This window comes from Ictalurus punctatus, chromosome 7 (assembly GCF_001660625.3).
Source record: "Ictalurus punctatus breed USDA103 chromosome 7, Coco_2.0, whole genome shotgun sequence".
Lineage (NCBI taxonomy): Eukaryota > Metazoa > Chordata > Actinopteri > Siluriformes > Ictaluridae > Ictalurus > Ictalurus punctatus.
In genome coordinates, this window is record NC_030422.2 from 18,472,600 (window position 1) to 18,494,685 (window position 22,086).

Below are 22,086 nucleotides of genomic sequence, written 5' to 3' on the forward strand. Positions count from 1 at the left end.
AACTTTCGGTTCCAAAATGCAGGTAACTTCAGGGTATGTAAGTTGCCATAGCAACTTACTCTCTGAACATAACCTGCTCTGGAGCAGGTTGTCTAGGTTTAGTTTGTTTCAGAGAGCTGATGGAGCAAAGCATGCCCTTTTGAAGAAGATCCAGTGTACGAGGAAGCACAGCTTATACAAAATCTTTTTCACACCCAAATGAATGTTTGCGGGTGTGTTGCAGTTTTTCGCAAGAATCATTACTGTAACATTTTGAAACCTCACATCACCAACAGGGAGTTTTCGGTATATAACCTGGGTGATGCAGAGCATGTGGAAAAGGCAACGGTGTGTAGGGTTCATATAGTATGACTTGCACTCAAACGGTTCCTACATAATTTTGTGCAGTTCCCTGGCCATAAATCATGATGAACCATTGATGAAGATGACAAGAGGAACCACACGTGAACCAAAGAGATTGTTACAAGAGAGTGTTACAATATGTGATCTGCCCATATCATTTCTAATTAAATGACTAATGCGCAAAGTGAACAGTAGACGTTCATTGTTTCTTATTTTTTTTGTAATTGAAAAAGACATTTGAATTAATTGCTTTACAATTCAACAATAATTGACAGAATAATAATAATCAGGCAAACACTTTGTCCACCTTTAACCAATGCTTCAGCAATTCAATTTCAAGCCTGGTCTTTTTCATGCTCAAATTGTTAACCTCCATTTGAAGGTGTAGAAGGTCCATCTCCATGTCACTTTTTCTAATTTGCCTTTGAAGATGGCAGAGTCTGAGTTGAGTCTGGGCGAGGCCAGAAAGTAATTAAATTGAAAAAAAGATTTGAAATTGCAATTGTAAACTCAACACTGAGCTCTGTTAAATTAATGATTTAACCTTCACAAACCAATGGCAACAAAATTGTAACAAAAATACCACTATTACATCTTGCCATTGCCATTTAATATTTTTATTTTATGTCATCAGCACCTCAACTAGTTTCCAATCAAAAAATGGTTTCAAAGAAAAGAGGGCTATAGAGGTATTTGTAGAACTTAGAACATTTCAATTATTTTAATTCCTAAAATAAAAAAATAAAAATCCCTATCAGCAGGGTTTATGATATTTACTACATTAAGAAGTACATTCCATATTTTTACGTGAAATTCAAGATTGGACTCACCAAATGTTAATGTTTAGGGGTGGGCGATATGACTACAATCTTAATTCATGATAACAGTACATTTTCTCAGGTAGATCAGTAGTATACAAAGAAATACTACGGAAATTGAACAAAGCAATTAAATTTAAAATAAAATAGATTTCACTGTATGACATATACAGTGTCTTATTAAATTTACTAAAGTTATTCAGTCAGTGAGTGAGTGATTTCCTCTTTGTATTTTGTTGATTGATTAACATTAATGACACAGACAGCAGCAGGTTTATTAGACTGCTGTCACTTGGCTAATGCACAGAGCCAATATACTGTATTGAACAGGGGCATTAGCTGAACTGTTAATTATCTGGGGCTGAGCCCAGATTTTTCACCATGCATCCTGTGAACCCTGTCTGATTGGTCTCGCCTCCGGTCACTGATGATATAAAATTACAACACCACCTTCTTCTTTTACTTACATTCAGTTACGTAGTGACAAACCACTCCAAGACAAGAATTATTCAGGGCTAAGGAAAAAATCTTCGGGGATACAGCCCCTAATGGCCAGGCCAGATTACACCCCTGGCAGACCTCCGATCCCCACCAACTGCCCCCCCAACTGCCCCCCCCCAACTGTTTACATTCACTTAAAACATAACTGACTGTGTTTGCGTGAATACTCCGCCAGACCTGCATTTTGATATGATGTGTGTGTACCAATTCCCTTTATATTTTACTTTTGAATTAATTCTGGAAATGAGTCCAATATTATGTTGTTAAAACTTCTATTGCTATTTTGTTCGCTGACTACTTACATTCTTACTGAAAGCTGAATGTAAGCTGGAAAGTAATTAATTAATTTCTGATGATACGTGACAGGGAAGTTCCACACCCTTGTCAGATTACTGTGAGGAATGGTAAATGTAAAACGCATGCCAAAGCAAAATAGAAACTGGTTGGTTCCTGGCAATGTGCCACCTTTCATAGAGTACGTCAGTATACTGACAACAGCCCTAGTGATTACTGAAATGTGAATGTTTCACTCATATGCCACTCAGATTTCTTGAGAATTTCAAAGGGAACTCCAAGTTGTGTTTAGCATAACACTATGGGGGCCTGCCGTGAACAGGTGACGTGGCAATTAAGTGCGTCGCGTGATTATATATATATATATATATATATATATATATATATATATATATATATATATATATATATATATATATATAATATGGCACCTGTGAACCGCGCTGTCAGCCTTATTATCTTCAGCGAGACTGCATGTCGGTTGTTTGTGTAAAGAAACAAAAAGATGCTTCATTTCCTCTCTATCTTTTCTAAAAATCTCTGGACTTTTCTATCCCTTTAAAAAAAAAAGAAGAAAAAAAGGAGGAATGAGTGAGAGAGAAAAATATGAGTGAGAGAATTCAGGAAGTGAGTTATGCCTTGCTCCCGTTTCATTGAGGGGAGTAGTGCACACTTTCTGTGTGAAGTGTCTAGGGTTGGGGCATGCGACGGCAACCCTCAAGAGGCGTCTGACTGCGCATTGTAATGCCTACATTAGGCAGCTCTGCTTGTGACTCACTCTCTTCTCGGAAGCCGAAGCAAGTTGGGTTTCAGAGCCTTGCGGATCTGGCGGGAACTGGCGGCTCAACATCAAGATGAGCTTGGGACTCAGGTTGAACCTCAGAAAAGTATCCTTTCTCCAGTACAGTGGACAACTTTTCTAGGAGTTATGATGAGGGCGTTTCTATCCCCCAACATGCTTGGGGTCAATCCCATCAACATTGAGCAAGATAAAGCTTGGCATCCCCTCCAGTCTCTATGGGAGACTACTAGAGCTTATGCCAGCAGCAGCCAACGTCAATTGAGAGGTCACCATGTGTCTACAGACAACACAGCGGTGGTCTCATATATTGACCACCAGGGAGGATTATGTCCATGCCCTCTGTTCAGGCAGGCACAACTAATTTTTCTCTGGGCAGAGAGTAAGTTTTGTCAGTGAGTGCAACTTACATTCTGGGCAACTGGAATGTGGGGGCAGACATCCTGTTGAGGCAGGGGCTGAGGTCCAGGGATTGGTGGCTTCATCCACAAGTGGTGGAGTCCATATGGCAGAGGTTTGGCCAAGCGGGACTGCATGTGTTCGCCTCCATGGAGACAACACACTGCACACTGTGGTTCACCCACACTCCTCCCGCACAATTAGGGCTGGATGCCATGGTGCGCATGTAGCCGAGGTCACATCTATACGCTTCCTCCCAATTGCTCTGCTTCCACAAGTTCTAGCAAGAGTTCGCCAAGACAGTCTACATCTGCTGCTAGTAGCACCTTTTTGGCCACCTTGAACATGGTTCTCAGAGATAATATCCCTGCTAGATGGCACTTCTTCGGAGATTCCCATCTGTAGGGATCTACTGTCTCAACCCGGAGGGCTGATTTATCACCCTCAGCCGGAACTATGGAAACTATGGGTCTGGTCAGTGAGGAGCACCAGCTCATAGATTCTGGTCTCACAACTGAGGTTGTAGAGACCATGTTGAACCCTAGAGCACCCTCCATGAGGAAATTGTATGCGCTCAAGTGGTGGCTTTTTGTCTTGTGGTGTGTGGAATGCCAGCTAGACCCAGTGAACTGCGCAATAGCTACAGTCCTGGCATTCTTACAAGGACTTTTCTCAGCGGGGTGGGCTCCTTCTACAATCGGGGTTTATGTGGCTGCCATTTCGGCCAGCCACGCCCCTGTTGATGGAGCCTCTGTGGGGCAACATCCTCTAACTTTGAGGTTTATGCGTGAGGCTGAGGCCCATCTGCAGGCCGTGAATACCTTCCTGGGACCTTTCTGTGGTCCTGGAAGGTCTGTCAGGTGCCCTGTTTGAGCCCTTAAAGTCAGCCTCTGAGAAGCTTTTGACTCTAAAAGTAGCTCTTCTGCTGGTCCTGACATCTCTCAAGCGATTAGGAGGTCTACAAGCTCTCTCTGTTGTCCCTTCCTGCCTTGACTTTACCCCTGAATTAGCCAAGGCCTTTCTGTATCCTAGGCCGGATTATATTCCTAAAGTGGCTACATTTGCTGCCCAGCCTGTGGTGTTGCAGGCTTTCTGCCGTCTTCTGTTCCTCACACCGGAACAAGACAGAATGCACCTGCTGTGTCCAGTAAGGGCTCTCTGTACTTACGTCCACCGCTCCAGCCAGTGGCGTAAGTCGGAGCAGCTGCTGGTCTGCTTTGGTGGCGACAGTAGAGGTGATGCTGGGTCAAAGCAGCTCATCTCTAATTGGATAGTGGAAGCAATCTCTATCGGTTATGATGTGATAAGGGTTCATTCCACTAGGGGTGTCGCCCCCTCAAAGGCTTTGTCCAAAGGTGTACCCTTACAGGATGTGTGTGCTGCTACGGGGTGGTCTACGCTACACACATTCATTTGATATTACAGCCTGGATATTCATTCCCCCCTCGGCTCGAGTGTCTTGAAGTGACCCTCGGGCTTGGGTCTTTTTGATCAGGCCATACCCACTGTATGACGGAGTAGGTATTCTTGTTCCCATAGTGTTATGCTAAATGCAACGTGGAGTTCCCTTTGAAAGGGAATGTCTGGGTGAGAAGGGAACGAGACGTTGCGTAGCTTTGTCATACCTGGATAGGCCTATGAATTGTGTCTTTGCTTCAGATAATAGAGGCTAACAGCACGGTTCACAGGTGCCATAAATATATATATATATATATATATATATATATATATATATATATATATATATATATATATATATATATATATATATCGCGATGTGCTTAATTGCCACCTGATCACGGCAGGTATGATTTTACACAAGCTTCAGATGCCGGTCACGTGCAAGGGTGCTCCCATAGTGTTATGATAAACGCAACGTCTCGTTCCCTTCTCAGTGTTACATGCGTAACCCAGACGTTTTGCTTTGTCCGCTACTTGTTGATTTCTACTTGCCATACGATATTTTTTAATACAGAGGTACTGAATTATTAAGTACATGTTTAGATGGATCTTTGACTTGGTCATTCCACCACCTTGATTTTTTTTTTCTTCTTTAACCATTCAGATGTCAATTTGCTTGTATACTTGGGATCATTGTTCTGTTGCAAGACCCAATTTCAGCCCAGCTATGCTTTTCTGCTTTTTCAGATAACGCAGCAGACAAATCAAAGAAATTAGCCTTGTAGAAAAGGCAATACACCGAAAGGAGACAGACGGTAATTAAGATTTGCAGTTATTTTTGCTTTGCACCAAGTTCATTTAGGTTGAGCTGTCAATTCGTGAACGCTGGTCTTGTGAGCCATTATAGATGAAAGGGTTGAGCACTTTGCATTTCTCTGTTGATAAACAAATCAGTCAATAATTGAAGTGCAGGATAAAATATGCTGTGCATTGCCATTAAATTTTTTCCCAGATTGTATTGTATACTACTCAATTTTCTTTTTCCATTTGTTGAAATGTTACTATAACTTATTATATTTTATATATATACACATTATACACTTACAAATTGATTTACAGTATGCCATCCATAGTCCATAGCATTCATTTGGATTCTTTTCACTATATTGTCAAAAATCAAAGCAAATGCAAGGTACCATGTGTCCATCATGATTCTCCAAAGATTATACTAATCCCCTATGCAGGTTAGTTCCTAAATTATCAGTATACTACTGCTCTGCATATTCTGGTGGATTTTTTTTTTCTGCTCTCAACTCATCTGATTCGACTTGGGTTATTAACAAACCTGAACTAGGATTAACTGGGTGATTTATAGGAAGGAAAACACCAAAATATGCAGGGAACATGTGATAAATTTAAATACACTCTACACTAATTCTAAATTGAAGAGCAAGTTCATGAATGCCAGGTTGATGTCAAATGCCTTCTTTCATCTACCTGATCACCAAAATTAAAAATTTATGCAAAGAATGCAAGGACTTTGACCTCTTATCTATAAATGAAATGCTCTCTTGTTGTTATCTCACAATTCACAAAGTGGGTATGGCAGCATTCCAGAAAAGACTGAAGTGATACTAAAGGACCGAAACTTGGATTAGCTGATGAGACGTTACAGGGAAGTTCCACACCCTTGTCAGATAACTGTGAGGAATGGTAAATGTAAAAGGTATGCCAAAGCACAATAGAAACTGGTTGGTTCGTGGCAGTGTGCCACCTCTTCAGAAAATATGTCAGTATACTAACAACAGGCCTAGTGATTACTGGCATGTCAATGTTTCACTCATATGCTACTCAGATTTGTTGAGAATACAGTTTTGCTTTGTCCACTATTTGTTGATTTCTACGTGTCATAAAATATTTTGAATACAAAGGTATTTAATTATTTAGTACATGTTTAGATGGATCTGCCAGTGTGGGTCCTTTGTGTTTGTTATCTAAAAAAAAACCTGTGTACTTTGCTTTATACTCAAATGGACCTGCTAGAATAAGATTAAATCTAAAATCCAGATGATACACCATGTGTTCTTTAGCATTGCTTTTTACAGCAAGCATCAAAAAATAACATAGCTGATAATGCAAGACATGTAAGCTAAGTACCTTAAGGTTAATTTGTGTAAACTCTATACCAGCCCCTTGCAACCTCACAGCGTGACCACTGAATTGTGTGATATTGCAGTGAAATATTTGAACATTTGTTTTGTTAAAATTCTGAATTCCACCAAGATTGATGAATAATATCAATACTTTTGTAACCTTTTCATTGTTAGGCTTCCCATGTAGTCTTGAAGCAATCACCTGTGATGTACATCTGCTCATTCTTGTAATTATACAACCAGACAGTCATTTTTCAGCAGCACAATGCATAAATTCATGCAGTGAAAATGTTTGTTACAGTATGTCTGAGAACACTCCAAGCCTATGATGCAATGGCAAAATACACCAATCAGGCTTAACATTAAAACCACCTACCAGATAGGGTTTCGGTAACCCCTTGTGCTGCCAAAACACCTTTGTGTACTTGGTCTGCAAAAATGTTTAAGTAGGTTCCATTTCAAATTAACATCCACATGAATGCCAGGACCCAAGATTTCTCAGTAGAACGTTGCCTGGGGCATTACACTGCCTCTGCCGACTTGCCTTCTGTTCATAGTGCATCCTGGTGTCATCTCTTCCCCAGGTAAGTGACACACATGCACCCGATCATGCAGATGATGTATAAGAAAACATTATTCATCAGACCAGGCCACCTTCATCCATTGTTCCGTGATCCAGTTCTGATGCACACATGCTCCTTCTAGGAGCTTTCAGCAGTGGACAGGAGTCAGCATGGGCACTCTGACCAGTCTCCAACTACACAGCCCCATACACAGAAAGCTGCAATGCCTTGTGTGGTCTGATACCTTTCTATCATAACCATCAATTTGTGTTACAATAGCTCTTCTGTGGAATCGGACCAGATGGGCTAGCCTTCACTCCCAACAGGCATCAGTGAGCCTTGGGTGCCCATAACCCTGTTGCCCGTTCACCAGTTGTTATTCCTTGGACCACTTTTAATAGGTACTAACCACTGCATACTGGGAACACCCCACAAGTCATGCTGTATTGGAGATGCTCTTACCCAGTCATCAAGCCATCATAATTTGACCGAAGTTGCTCAGATCCTTACACTTGCCCATTTTCCTGCTTCCAACACAACTCTGAGAACTAACTATTTACTTGCTGCGTAGTACATCCCACCCCTTGACAGGTGCCATTGTAATGAGATAATCTGTGTTATTCACTTCACCTCTCAGTGGTTTTAATGTTATTGCTTATCGGTGTATGTAATTAATATAAATAAATGAACAATAAAGCTGTAAATAAATGAACAATAAAGAAAAACACAATACACTTTTCAATGACAATTGTGGACAATTGCCAGAACAGCCGTGCTTTTGTTTTTATCATATTGAATTTATACTGTATTGTAAAATTATTACGCTATGCCCAGAGAACTACCAAAGAGGCTGAAATCTGTGCCATTTTGTGCTTATAATGTGCCTAGTTTTCAGCAAGTTTTAAAGAATGAGCTTGTATTTAGGCCATTTATAGTGACCTTTGAGCAAGCAGAAGTCAACATGGTATGGATTACATAAAATATTTATGCACCGTGTTGTGTCATGCTCCACCAGGTTTCCACATGTAGGGCAAACTTGCAGTGAGGGGCATTTTGTGTAAACAATTAACAAATCACAAATTTGATAGAAATTCCTCCTAGATTAGGATAAATGGTGACAATCTGTTCATAGTCTAACAAAATATACTTTGTGATAAAAAAAAAAGGAAATTAGCTGAGCTTTCTCTGGTTTCATAGGCTATTCATGATTGCCCATCCTTAATAAACACTTGATAATGTAAAGGTAAGATCATTGTCAGGATAAGAAGAGACAGCAGTTGTACAAATGCAGGCAAACAATGATTTTTGTAGGACTGGTCACTCCCTGCCCCCTTTGTCCCTGCTGTGGATTGCTTTAACAGATTTGAATATATTTGAATAATTTATGAAAACTTTGAAACCTGTATGAATATTTGTGTTATTTGGATGTGTACTATATGGTGTCCAAGACTGCTCTGTTTTTAAACAGATTACCGTTTTTTTCTCTTTTTTTTTTCTTTACATTTTCACTGGTTTTAAAAATGAAATATTTTAAGACTAATTTACTATTTTAGCAAAGTCATGGGCATCACAGTTCACTTCAGTTCAGTTTTATTTGTATAGCGCTTTTAACAATGGACTTTGTCCCAAAGCAGCTTTACAGAAATATATAAATTCAGAATATAAATTTTAAATTTATGAATTTTTCCCTAATGAGCAAGCCAGAGCCGATGGTGGCAAGGAAACCTCCCTGATACGATATGAGGAAGAAACCTTGAGAGAAACCACACTCAAAAGGGAACCCATCCTCATCTGGGTGACAAGGGATAGTATAATTATACAAAAAAAAAAAAAGTTCCTTCTATAAATGTGCTAATACTAAATGGTCAAATAGTGCAGTTGTGTAACCAGGAAAATTCATTACAGTTTTTACATGAAGTCTGTTTTTTTGAACTTATCCTCTGTTCACTGATGGAGGCTTGAATGCAAAACTGTTTGTGGTAATTGCAAATTCATCACAACACTCTATGCCTGTGAGCACTCTAGATCTACACCTTTATCTAAGTAAAAAAAAACTATTCAAAAAAAGCTGAACTATACAAATATGTTTTCAGCCTGGACGTAAACACTGAATCTGTGTCTGAGTCCCGAGAAAGCTAGGAGAAAGCAGTTCAACTCAAACACCATCTGCTCATAATTTTTCATTTGGTTAAATAGATTAATTGGCTCTATTTAACTTTGTTAGTTCTGGAAAATGGGTTAAAAAAAAAAATTTATTATTTTGTTTGCTGAATACATACTGTAGATACATGTTGACATTTAATTTGAACTGGGAAATAATTCATTAAACAAATAAACATGTTTTAGTAAATGATTACAGCATGTTTTATTCATTATTTCACTGTTCTTTATCATACTCAGACAGAGAGCGAGAGAGAGAGAGAGAGAGAGAGAGAGAGAGAGAGAGAGAGAGAGAGAGAGAGAGAGAGAGTATTTTAACCAAAAAGTAAACCAACATTCGGAAACCAGGTGGGAAAAATAGGTACACCCTTCCTACTACCACAGTTATTAAGGGAGTAATTAGTAGCCATCAGTTACTAATGATATACACAAGATTAATTAATTTTACAGATTGTGACTACCTCTATAATAGCAGAACTTTTGGCAGTTTATGTTCTGGAGCACTCCTGTGTGTTTACATCATTCCTAAAACAAAGGACATCAGCCATGACCTCAGAGAAGAATTGTTGCTGCTCATAAATCTTGGGGGGTTATAAGGCCATCTCCAAACAATTTGAAATTAAGTGAGAAGGTTTGTTTACAAATGGAGAGCCTTCAAGAAACTTACAGGATCTTCATGAGTCCCAAATATATTGCATAAATGCCCCTATGAACAATTTATGAATTGACATTTTGAACAAAAGAAAATTGTTATAAAACTAATAACAATAAAGACAAACACAATAAGCTTTTCAATATAACTTAGGGGCAACTATTAAGACAGGTGTGCCTTAGTTTTAATCGTAATAAATATAGATTGCATTATCCTATATTACTAAACTATTAAGCTTCTTTTGCTGTTTGGTGTTTATATTATGGCAAAAACGTAATTACCTACTTTCTCCAGGTTGGAATGATTGTTTGCCGAGATGCTACACCACCTGAGCAAGGTTCAAAATGTGAGCTTGTTTCTAGACAATCTTCAGTTATCTTCAGACAAGAAAAGCAGAATTCAATCTGGCAGCGATTACATATTATATTCTTACACCCTGTTGTGTCATGCTCTACCAGGTTTCCACATGTAGGACAAGCTCGCAGTGAGGGACATCTTATGTCTTGAACCTCAGGAAGGGTTGTATCCTCACAGTTTAATAGCTTCTCAAGTTTTGAATTAATGCAGTTGTTGTTGTCACACTTGTCTGAGCGAGGTGCTGGCCCTTTCCATGTCTTCAGACACTGCCAGCAGAACTCAAATGTCTCGCCAGTATCTGATGTACATATGGTGCAGAGTACACATAGGTTGGTCAAATCCTGCCTCTCGATATATGAACTGCACCTGGGGCACTTAAATAAAAATAGAACCATAATTAATATAAATTACCATGGCATTCCTCTAAAATTAGCTAGATTGTTGAAGAGAGATCAGTATATACATTTGAATACTCTCCTTTCCACTTGTATCTTACAGTTTTTTAATATATATTTTTTGCTATAGTCTGAAGACATTTGGGTTTGAGTTCAAATTATAAGAGAAGACAGTTTACAATTTCAGCTTTTATTTTCTGGTATTTACATGTAGATGTGTTTAACAACATAGAACATAGCACATTTTGTATCAGACCACCCAATCGACAAAAATATTGGAACATGTGACTGACAGGTGTTTCCTGTTCCCCGGTTGTGTCCCGTTAGATTGATTGTTTAAACCATAAATAGCTCTGAGCATCTACTCATGGTTTTAGCCTTCAGTTTCACCTGTGAAGACTGCATTTGCTGTTAAAAAGGATAAGCCAACATGAATATCATAGAGCTCTCCATGGGAGAAAAGCACAAACATTGGGCATAGCCAATACAACAATTTGGAATGTCCTGAAAAAGAAAGAAGCCATTGGTGTACTTAGCAACACCAAATGGGTTGGCCAAGGAAACATCAGCAGCTGATGACAGAAACATTTTGAAAGTTGTGAAGAAAAACCTAAAAACAACAATTAGTGACATCACTAACAACCTCCACAGGGCAGGAGAGAAGGTATCACAATCCACCATTTGAATAAGGCTTAAGCAAAATTACCACAAGATGCAAAACAACTCATCAGCAGTAAGAATTTGAAGGCCAGATTGGAATAAAAAAAAAAAATCCACAGATGAGCCACAAAAGTTCTAGAACCAATATTAACTTCTACCAATGCGATGGAAAGGCCAAAGTGTGGAGAAAGAAAGGATTTGCATATTATACAAAACAAACACACTCATCTGTGAAATATGGTGGAGTTAGAGTCATGGCTTGGGCTTGCATTAATGTTTTAATCCATCAAAGGCATAATAATGACTTTGAAATCTATGTCAATCATGAAGAGAGTGACTTAATGCTAAATCAGCATTTACACATATTAAGCACATGATATGTTGTAATAATATATGGAATATTTTGATCAATTAATGTGCTAACCAACTCATATGTAGCCAATATATAAGATTTGATGATTAGAAGCTATAGCCACAGAAGTGCATTAGTCAACAAAGAAATAGTCAAAACCTAAGAATGACTTGGAGTGTTTTTCAATCATGAAAAATGTTAATGTTTACAATGTAAAAGGTTAAAATGTTAATGCTGAGAACATAAAGGATAAATCAGCAATTAAACTTGTGACAATGTTGTAAGAATAACAACAATATTTTTTTTAAAAAAATAAGCTGACTGAGCTTGTGCCACAATTATAGATAGGATGATGAAATAATGGTGGCAGAGGATCAGGATGTGACTAAGAGAGAACGGGGTAAAACCCTGCCTAAAAGAGATGACTGTTTTGGACCTGTATAAAAACAGGCACTATGATTGTATTCATCAGATGGCCTGCAGAGGTCTCAGCTTTATTATCTTCAATAAAGTTTGGATTTTTTTTATATCTTAAACCCCTTGACTCTGGAAGTTTTGACCTTTGATTCTCCACAACTGGCTGCAGTAAAAGCCTGGAAAAGCATCACAAAAGAAACCAACAATTTGGTGATATCAATGAGTCACAGGCTTGAAGCAGTTATTGCAAGCAAGGATGTTGCAACCAAATATGAAATGTTATTTACTTTAATTTACTTCAAGTCTTATTTGTTACTATACTTTTGCTCCCCTAAAAATTTGGTGGTGTGATAAAAAAGGTTCCATGTTTTATGCTGTTTAACACATCTAGATGTAAATACCAGGAAATAAAAGCTGAAATTCTAAATAGTTTTGCAGGGGACCACACTCACAGCACACTTTATTAGGAATTCAGAAGAATTAGGATACACATCCGGGGACTGAGAAGGCCACTGAACTCATTGTCATCTTCATGAAACTCCTTTGAGATAACTTTTGCTTTGTGAAATGGTGCATTATAATGCTGGAAGTGGCCATTAAAAGATGAGTAAATTGGGGTACTGAATGGATGCACATGGTCAGCAATTATACTTTAGTAAATAAATAGGCTGTGGCATTCAAGCAATGATTGGTCTTATGAGCCCAAATTGTGGCAAAAAAAATTCCCCACACCATTACACCACCTCCACCAGACTGGACACAAGGCAGGTTGATCGATGGATTCATCATATTGGTGCCATATTCTGACGCTACTATCTGTGTACCTGAGCAGAAATTGAGATTCCTCAGATCAGGCTATGTTTTCCAGTCTTCAACTATCCAATTTTGGTGAGCCTGTGTCCACTGCAGCCTTAGCTCTGTTCTTGGCTGACAGAAGTGGAACCCAATGTGGGCTCCCGCTGTTGTATCTCATCCAACTCAAGGTTCAACATGTTGTGCATTCTGAGATGTTTTTCTGCCCACCACAATTGTACAGAGCGGTTATCTGAGTTACTGTAGCTCTTCTGTCAGCTTGAACCAGTCTAGCTATTCTCCATTGACTTCTGTCATCAAATCCCAGGGCCCAGTTATTCAGAAGTAATCTGATCGGATTTTTGCTATCAGATTGGATCTAATTCTGGATTCTGAAATCAGATTAAATCATGTAATCCAATCTTACTTTTGATCTGGATCAAATCTTCAGTACATGTTGTTCAAAACTTTTTATTATGATTGGTATACCTGTTATCCAAAAAATGAGGATTAAACAAAATAATATATTTAATTTGATCTGTCATTTGTCACTGTATATTAATTACAGTGACACAATCATAAGAGACCAACCAGTCAAAAGTTGTTTCTAACAATTGCATCCCTTATTACTCTCCACACATGAAGAACTCTGCCTGCTGTTCTTTACACAGTTAGTAGCTCACATTGTGATATGTAGTCTGATTTAGAGCACTAGTAATCCAAATTTGGTAATCTTGAAAGGTGTGTATCTGGATCAGAGTGATCCAATCCAATGTTACTTTTAAAAACTGACACAAAAGTAAGATGGATTACTTGATCCTGGATAGCAAAACATGGGATTTTCAAATCCGGATCATTCTGATCCAGATTAAACCTTTTGAAGAACTGGGTCCAGAGATATACTCAAACCAGCCCATCTGGCACCAATTTTCAGATCATATCCCCCTCCCCATTCTGATTGTTGATCTTAACATTAGCTGAAGCTGCTGGCCCATATTTGCATGATTTTATGACTTGTACTGATGCCTAATGGTTGGCTGATTGGATAATTACATGAATCTATAGATGAACAGGTGTTCCTAATAAAGTGCTCAGTGGGTGTACATTACTATAGCTTCTTTTATAAAGTTGGCTACTTACTGGGTTGTATTCATAGTACCTATCTGCTGCCAGTTCAGCCATTGTCTCTTCAAAGTGGTTCTGCTCTTCTTGAGTCAGTAAAGCAATCCTCCGCACTTCCATATATGGCCACTCAGCCGCACATGTATCAGTTCCCTGTTTTACAGCTGGACACAGGAACTTGTACTGACCCTGGATGCATAAAATTAAGATAAGGCTGTGCAGATATAATCTCTAGTGTCAGTATTATTATATATTTTTGATCATTACAAATAAGGTAAGTAAATTTTATGTAGTAATCATCATTTACCAAAATGCAGAAAATGACAATCATTTTAACAGTAATTCTGTTATTATTATTTAAATCCTAGCATGCTACCCTGTTGTTGTTGTTTAAGCAATTAAGATGCTATAAAGTGGAACAGTGTCACTTATCATTGTGTATTTCTGTGTAAAACTTTGTGTCAGTTATTAATTTGCAGGCAATAATTTTAACAATGTATAGTGCCTTGCATAGGTATTCACCCCTATAAACTATTGTAGTATTTTGTAGCATTACAACCTGTGACTGAAATGGACTTTATTGTAATTTTACCACCTTTGGCTGCAATTTGGCAGGTCCTAGGATATGGCTCTATCAGTTTGGCACATCTGGATCCTGATATTTTTGCTTATGCTTCTTGGGAAAATTGTCAGATTAGATGGAGATGATTGAACCGTTGGTGCCCAGTGGTTCTCGGCTTAGACTGGGCAATTCTAACTCATACAAGTTCTTGGTTTTGAAACACACTGTAGCTTTGCCAATCTCAAGTCTCTTGCAGACTGGAACAGTTTTTTTTTGTATTTAGCTCCATCCAATTTGCCCTCAATTCTGATCAGTTTCCCCAGTGGCTGCTAACAGAAAGCATCTCCACAATGTGATGCTAACACCAACATAATTCACTGTGGGAGTGGTGTTCTCAGGGTTTTGAGCAGTGAGCAATCTAGCACTTTAGCCCAGCTTTGTGGAATGCCCAGAATATGTTTTCCTGTGAACAGATTTTCACCTCCAAGCTGTGGATATCTCCAACTTCTTCAGTTACCCTTGTACTCCAGGTTGCATCCCACTTTATTTATTTATTATTTAGAGCCAAACCTTTTTCCAGAACTTTGTAGCCTACTGGACATGGGGACTTAGGGGTTACACAACAACAGGGTTGTCATGGTTTCCCCTTTAAGCAGTGCGCAGGAGAGCATATGAGCACGCATGGACAAGCAAGGTGCGCGAGCACATGCTTTTCCGTTGTTGACAATCGTGACATTTCGACACGTGCATTTGTTATGTTTCTGTTATGCCTCCTCCCTGTTCTGTCATTGGCTATTGTTTCACGTGGGTCTGAATTACCCTCAGCCGTCAGCTATTAGGACGCTGATTATGTTTGTATATATACCGCGCGCGTCCCAGCACACGGCGCGGAATATTAGATATGATATATTACAGCAGATTAGTTTAGTGTCATAGTCATAGTCATAGTCATAGTCAGTTCACGCTGGTTTCTCCGCTCCAAGTCTCTCGACCCTGTTTTCCGTGACCACAACATAGTTTCCTGCCTTGCCCCGTTTATGCCTGTTTGCCGATCGCCTGACCTCTTGCATGTTTTGGATTACATTTTTGGATCACGATTTGGATTAACCTGCCTGTGTCTCTCTTAAATAAAACTGTTCCTACTGCACTTGCATCCGTCCTTATCTCCGTTGCGTCACGACACGTGACAGAATATTCCGCCCTACCATGGATGCAGCACAAGGACGAGGGAGACATCACGCTACAGAAACCAGGGAAGTAGCAGGACAGTACCTCATCGGGAAACGCTCGGACTACTGGCCACATATTTCGTCCGTGCAGTTCCCTCAGAGGTATGCCGTTGAACTTCCGCCAGAGACAGCGGGATTGGGGAGCTACCCGCTGGAATTCCTCTTCAGCTGCCAGGAATATTTCTGCAGCCTGGCATATCCCAAGCCTACTAAGAGACAGTGGATCGGGTTCTTGGTGTCCAGGTTTTGCGGTCAGGCCCGTGACTGGGCAGAGCAGCTTGTGAGTACTGGGTCCTCTGCCCTCCATGATGTCACTCAGTTTTCGGAACTTTTTATGGAGGAGTTTAGGCAGCCAGGACAACTTCATGGTCTGGATTTACTGGGGTGGAGAGTCAATGGACAGCCCCAGGCTGACCTACCATTCAAACTCTATTATGAGGGGATTGACAGGGCAGTCCCCACCGATCCGCTTCAGGTTCCGGCCAACGCGGGGAAGGTTTCTCCGAGATGTATGACTGAGGGCTGCGGGAAAGAGACTCAGCTCCAATGTCCCACCTGCAAGAAGCTGGATCTCCAGAAAGCATTTTTCTGCTCTAAGGAATGCTTCAAGAGCAGCTGGCGTCAGCATAAGCGTCTACACAGAAAAGCCCCTATGACACTACAGCCAGAAGTCAACGTAGCGACCTCAGAACCAGAGCTAGAACCTGAGACCCACGAGGAGATCTCACCCGCCAAGCTCCGGCCAGAGGTCCACATGGCTGCCTCAGAGCTCCAGCATGAGACCTACGGGGAGGTCTCAGCTCCAGAGCCTCAGCCTGAGGTTAACCTGGTGACCTCAGAGCTCGAACCTGAGACCCACGAGGTGGGCTCACCTGCTGAGCTCCAGCTAGAGGTCAACAGGGAGGCCCTAGCACCAGAGCTCCAGCCTGAGTTTCAGGAGGGGGTCTCAGCTCCACAGATCCACTGTAAAGCCCAGTTACTGTCCCAAGTGTCTGTTAACATGGACAACCAAACCCTGCTCACGTCCAAGTCTGCCAACATGACCGACCAAGTTCTGCTCAAGCCCAAGTCTACTGACACGGCCGACCAAGTTCTGCTCAAGCCCAAGTCTACTGACACAGCCGACCAGGTTCTGCTCAAGCCCAAGTCTACTGACACGGCCGACCAAGTTCTGCTCACGCCCAATTCAGCTGACACGGACGACCAAGCTCTGCTCATGTCCACGTCTGCTGATCTGACCAACCAAGTTATGTTCACGCCAGAGTCAGAAAATACGTTCGACCAAGTTCTGCTCACACCCGAGTTTGCTGAAACGGACAACCAAGTTCAGCCTGCAGGCTCTGCTGAGTACGTCGATCTGCTTTCCTGTTCAGCCGAGGACGTCTCTCCGCTTTCCTGCACTGCTGAATACATCGCTCTGTTTCCCTGCTCCGTCGAGGACATCGCTCCACTTTCCTGTTCAGCCGAGGATGTCGCTCTGCTTTCCTGTTCAGCCGAGGATGTCGCTCTGCTTTCCTGTTCAGCCGAGGACGTCGCTCTGCTTTCTTGTTCTGCCGAGGACGTCGCTCTGCTTTCCTGTTCTGCCGAGGACGTCGCTCTGCTTCACTGTACTGCTGAGTATGTCGCTCTGTTTCCTTGCTCCGTCCAGGACGTCTCTCCGCTTTCCTGCACTGCTGAATACGTCGCGCTGCCTTCCTGCTCCGCCGAGGACGTCGCTCTGCTTTCCTGTTCTGCTGAGGACGTCACTATGCTTTCCTGTTCAGCCGAGGATGTCACTATGCTTTCCTGCACCGCCGAGGACGTCCCTCTGCTTTCCTGTTCAGCCGAGGACGTCGCTATGATTTCCTGCTCTGCTGTGAACGTCGCTCTGCTTTTTTGTTGCGCTGAGAACACCGTGCGATCTCCTGGTTCAGCTTGGAACATTTTGCCCAGGGGGCCGGGACTGCCAATGGTGATGAATGTTTGATGGCAGCGCGAGGGAGAGCATGTGAGCGCGCATGGACAAGCAAGGTGCGCAAGCACCTGCTTTTCCATTGTTGACAATCATGACATTTCGACACGTGTATTTGTTATGTTTCTGTTATGCCTCCTCCCTGTTCTGTCATTGGCTATTGTTTCACGTGGGTCTGAATTACCCTCAGCCGTCAGCTATTAGGACGCTGATTATGTTTGTATATATACCGCATGTCTCCCAGCACACGGTGTGGAATCTTAGATAAGATATAGTAGAGTAGATTAGTTTAGTGTCCTTTCCATAGTCATAGTCATAGTCATAGTCATATATTTCGATTCGTTTGTTTAGTTCACGCTGGTTTCTCCGCTCCCAGTCTCTCGCGATTGATTGTTTCATGTTTTGTATCTCGACCCTGTTTTCCGTGACCATGACATAGTTTCCTGCCTTGCCCCGTTTATGCCTGTTTGTCGATCGCCTGACCTCTTGCATGTTTTGGATTACGTTTTTGGATCACAATTTGTATTAACCTGCCTGTGTCTCTCTTAAATAAAACTGTTCCTACTGCACTTGCATCCGTCCTTATCTCCGTTGCGTCATGACACGTGACAAGGGTGAATACTTATGCAATCACAACTTTTGCCATTTTTATTTGTAAAATTTTGCAAAATAAAAACAATAATCAGACTATTTCGGCATTTTATATTCAGAATATGCCAAGTTTTCCTCAAAATGGACTGTTAACACAGTTAGTAGCCCACCTTATCCAGAAGACTGCGACAGAAGGCTGTGAGGGATTCAGGTGTGACAGCGTGGCCACAAGACATTTCTAATCTCTGGGTATTTGGATCATCGTCAAGGGCTAAGTGAAGATATAGGAGCATTTAGAATCTGGTGCTAAATATGATAATGAATAAATGACTCAAATTTACACAAACACACACTTCTGTATCTTACTTGGTGTAGCACCTAATTTTTACAACTTTGACAGGAAAAGACTGCTGTTCCAATTTCTGTTTATTGCTTCATATGAATCCATGAACAGAAATTAGACCAGCACAACTTAAATCAAAATAATACATAATATCACCAAGAGGCTTACAAATTGCATTTTTGACATTGCATTTTTGTTTTATTACATTGACCTAATGGGAGGAGCTTATAAAATGAAGCCAAACGAAAGCTACACATATCCGTGTGGTTATAAACTTTAATACAAGTATACTGCTCTTAAGAGCAATGATAATAATACTGCATCCTACTTACTAATGTCATCCGGTCGAGTGACAAATTTCAGGGTGCTGTCTTTTGGATTGTGGCGCCTTCCTTGCTCCGTCATTGTCAGGTCATTTACTGCTTGACTGTTCAACTTTCGTTTTCTTAGAAGTCTTATGCCTGTCAAACTGGTACTGTAGCAAAATATCGGCGGGTGGAGCCACTGAAGGCTACTAGGCAGATATACTGAACTGATGGTATATTTTAGTAATAGGAACTGTTTATTAGTGGTGCTTGAAAAGCACTACTATTGTTATTCGGCATACTTATTATTATTATTATTATTATTATTATTATTATTACACTTTTTTTCGGCGCATAACTAGTCCCGTACCGTTTGTCGGAGATCGACGGGTGAGGTGTCAAATCGATCGGCTTATTGAGGAGAGGTGTACCGTGACTTTTAAAAGCGATCGGAATGCCGGAATTTCCGCTACGGAAGCTCAAAGTCGGAAAATTTCCCCTAGACTTGTATTGAGTTTCGAAAGTATTGGCCCTCTAAAGAGAAAGCTCTAAAACTATTGCCTCCGTACACATTCGGCTATAAAATGTATTGGCACCCTATCTGGCCGGCTGTCAGAAGTATTGGCACGCCACACGGCCAGCTATCAAAAGTACTGGCGCCCTTGACGGTCGGCTCCAAAAAGCATTGGCGCACTACACGGTCAGCTCTAACAGTGCTGACACACTATCTGTCCGGCTCTTGAAACTATTGGCGCCCGTTCAGAATTTTGCCACGGCAAGCACCACTCACATTTTCTTCAGGAAATGTACCGGTCTAGTTTTAAACTATCATTTTATCGCATCGCAAAATTAGATAATCTAAAACTGAGAAAGACATTAGTATAGTGCTCTAATCTATTTAACGATTATCTTTAATGCTTTTGGGAAACACATATGTTTGCGTGTGTGTGTGTGTGTGTGTGTGTGTGTGTGTGTGTGTGTGTGTATGTGTGTTTGTACCAATTAGCTATAACATTAAAACCACCTGCCTTGTTTACGTCCCCCTTGTGCCACTAAAACAGCTTTGACTGTCAGGGCCTGGACTCCATAAGACCTCCGAGGGTGTGCTGTGGTATCTGGCTCCAAGTCGTTATTAAGCATTATCCTGCTGAAATGCCACTGTCATTAAGGAATACCAATGCCACACTCTTAAAACAAATGTGTTAAAAATAACACATCATGTGTTTAAGGACAACACATTTTGTGCTGCATTCAACACAATCAGTGTGTTAGTACAGTTAACACGTGTTGTGCGTTAGTACATTTCCACACAGAGATGTGTTAAAAAATATTCTAAAATGCAATTTGTTTGTATGCTAAAATTCTTTCTCCCAAAATAAACAAACAATTGCATGAAATTCAGGTGACATATTAAAATCATTAAAACATTTGACAGATGTAAGAATTGGAGTTGATTTTCTTAAATTTGAAAAGCTGTAAAACAGCTAAATGTGTGTTGGTGAATTGTTAGCTACAAAATATGGACAAATTCCTTTGGGCTTTAACTGAGAAATTGCATTATAGAATCCCAACTTGTGTAATTTTGGAAATGTGACTTCCTCTCTCCTAATGAACAGAACGGCGCTGTAGACTCACCAGGAAAATCTAGCTGACTTGTGAATATTTATTTTCATGCCTTTAGCACCTCACCGCCAATTTTTTTTGCACAACCTAATCAAGGAAACACGGCTCTAACTCATCCTCCTAATGCTAATTACTATAGCTTGCCTTGTCCAAAACACTTGCTAAATGTAAATGTTAACCCACTCTCTGTATTACATCATGGTGAACAGCTGTAATGCTAGGTTATCGTTAACTCTCAAAAAGGTAATGGGAATATCTAACATTACAGCGAGCTGTATGCTAAAATAATGTTATCAACTCAGGTGGGCGTCTATGTTAGCATCACCCATTCATAACGTGATTGATGACAGCATCCAGCTAGCTAACCCTAACTCAGAGCCTCAGATAAGATGCAGACCCAGAGAATTATAGACTAACCTCAGTCCATATTTTACAGTCAACATAAACACATGACACTAGTAATGTAAAGCCAACACTAAGGAAGTAATACATGGTATTCACTTTTGAAGCCGTTTTTTTTTTAACACATTCATTAGATAATTTATCACAACGTGTGTTGAAATAATAAAAACACAAAAACTATATAGGATATTAATTCGAGATGCCCCCATACAAAATTTCTCAGACAATACTGATAACCGATTAATCAGAGTGATATCGGTCGATACCAATAACCGATACTGATAGTTCTGCCTTTTATGCATTCTTTTAAATTAATAATAATTAATTCCACAATTCTCAAGGAAATGTGAATAAAAACTTTATTCTCTCCATTTCAACAAGTTGTTTCACAGTAACTGGTCTCATAAACAGAAAACACATTATTCAAATTAACATTAACACATTAACTAAATTCAGAAGATTAAAGTAAGATTTCTTAATTTATTGAATGTTATTAATGCATATTTCATCCATCTTCTATACCACTTATCCTTCCTTCAAGGTGACGGGGAACCTGGAGCCTATCCCAGGGAGCATGGGGCACAAGGCAGGGTACCAGGGTGCCAATCCATCGCAGGGCACAATCACATACACATTCACACACCCATTCATACACTACGGACACTTTGGACATGCCAATCAGCCTACCATGCATGTGTTTTGGACTGGGGGAGGAAACCGGAGCACCCCCACAGCACGGGAGAACATGAAAACTCCGCACACACAGGGCCACGGCAGGAATCAAACCCCCGACCCTAGAGGTGTGAGGTGAACGTGCTAACCACTAACAGAATTAACTAACTGAATATTAAAATACCTCCTGTTAGTTTCACATTCACTCATTACAAAGAAAAGCATTTCAAC

General features: G+C 40.5%; 1 protein-coding gene across 1 annotated transcript; it reads right to left on the reverse strand.

Annotated features, from left to right (window-relative positions):
* Window positions 1-9,510: 9,510 nt before the first annotated feature.
* On the reverse strand, window positions 9,511-19,820 carry LOC108267494 (uncharacterized). Its single transcript, XM_017471594.3, has 4 exons — window positions 19,186-19,820; window positions 18,681-18,781; window positions 14,196-14,366; window positions 9,511-10,813 (listed from the first exon to the last, which is right to left on the reverse strand). The coding sequence occupies exons 1-4, from the start codon at window positions 19,256-19,258 to the stop codon at window positions 10,364-10,366; spliced, it is 795 nt and encodes a 264-aa protein (XP_017327083.1). The 5' UTR covers window positions 19,259-19,820; the 3' UTR covers window positions 9,511-10,363.
* Between the last annotated feature and the right edge of the window lie 2,266 nt (window positions 19,821-22,086).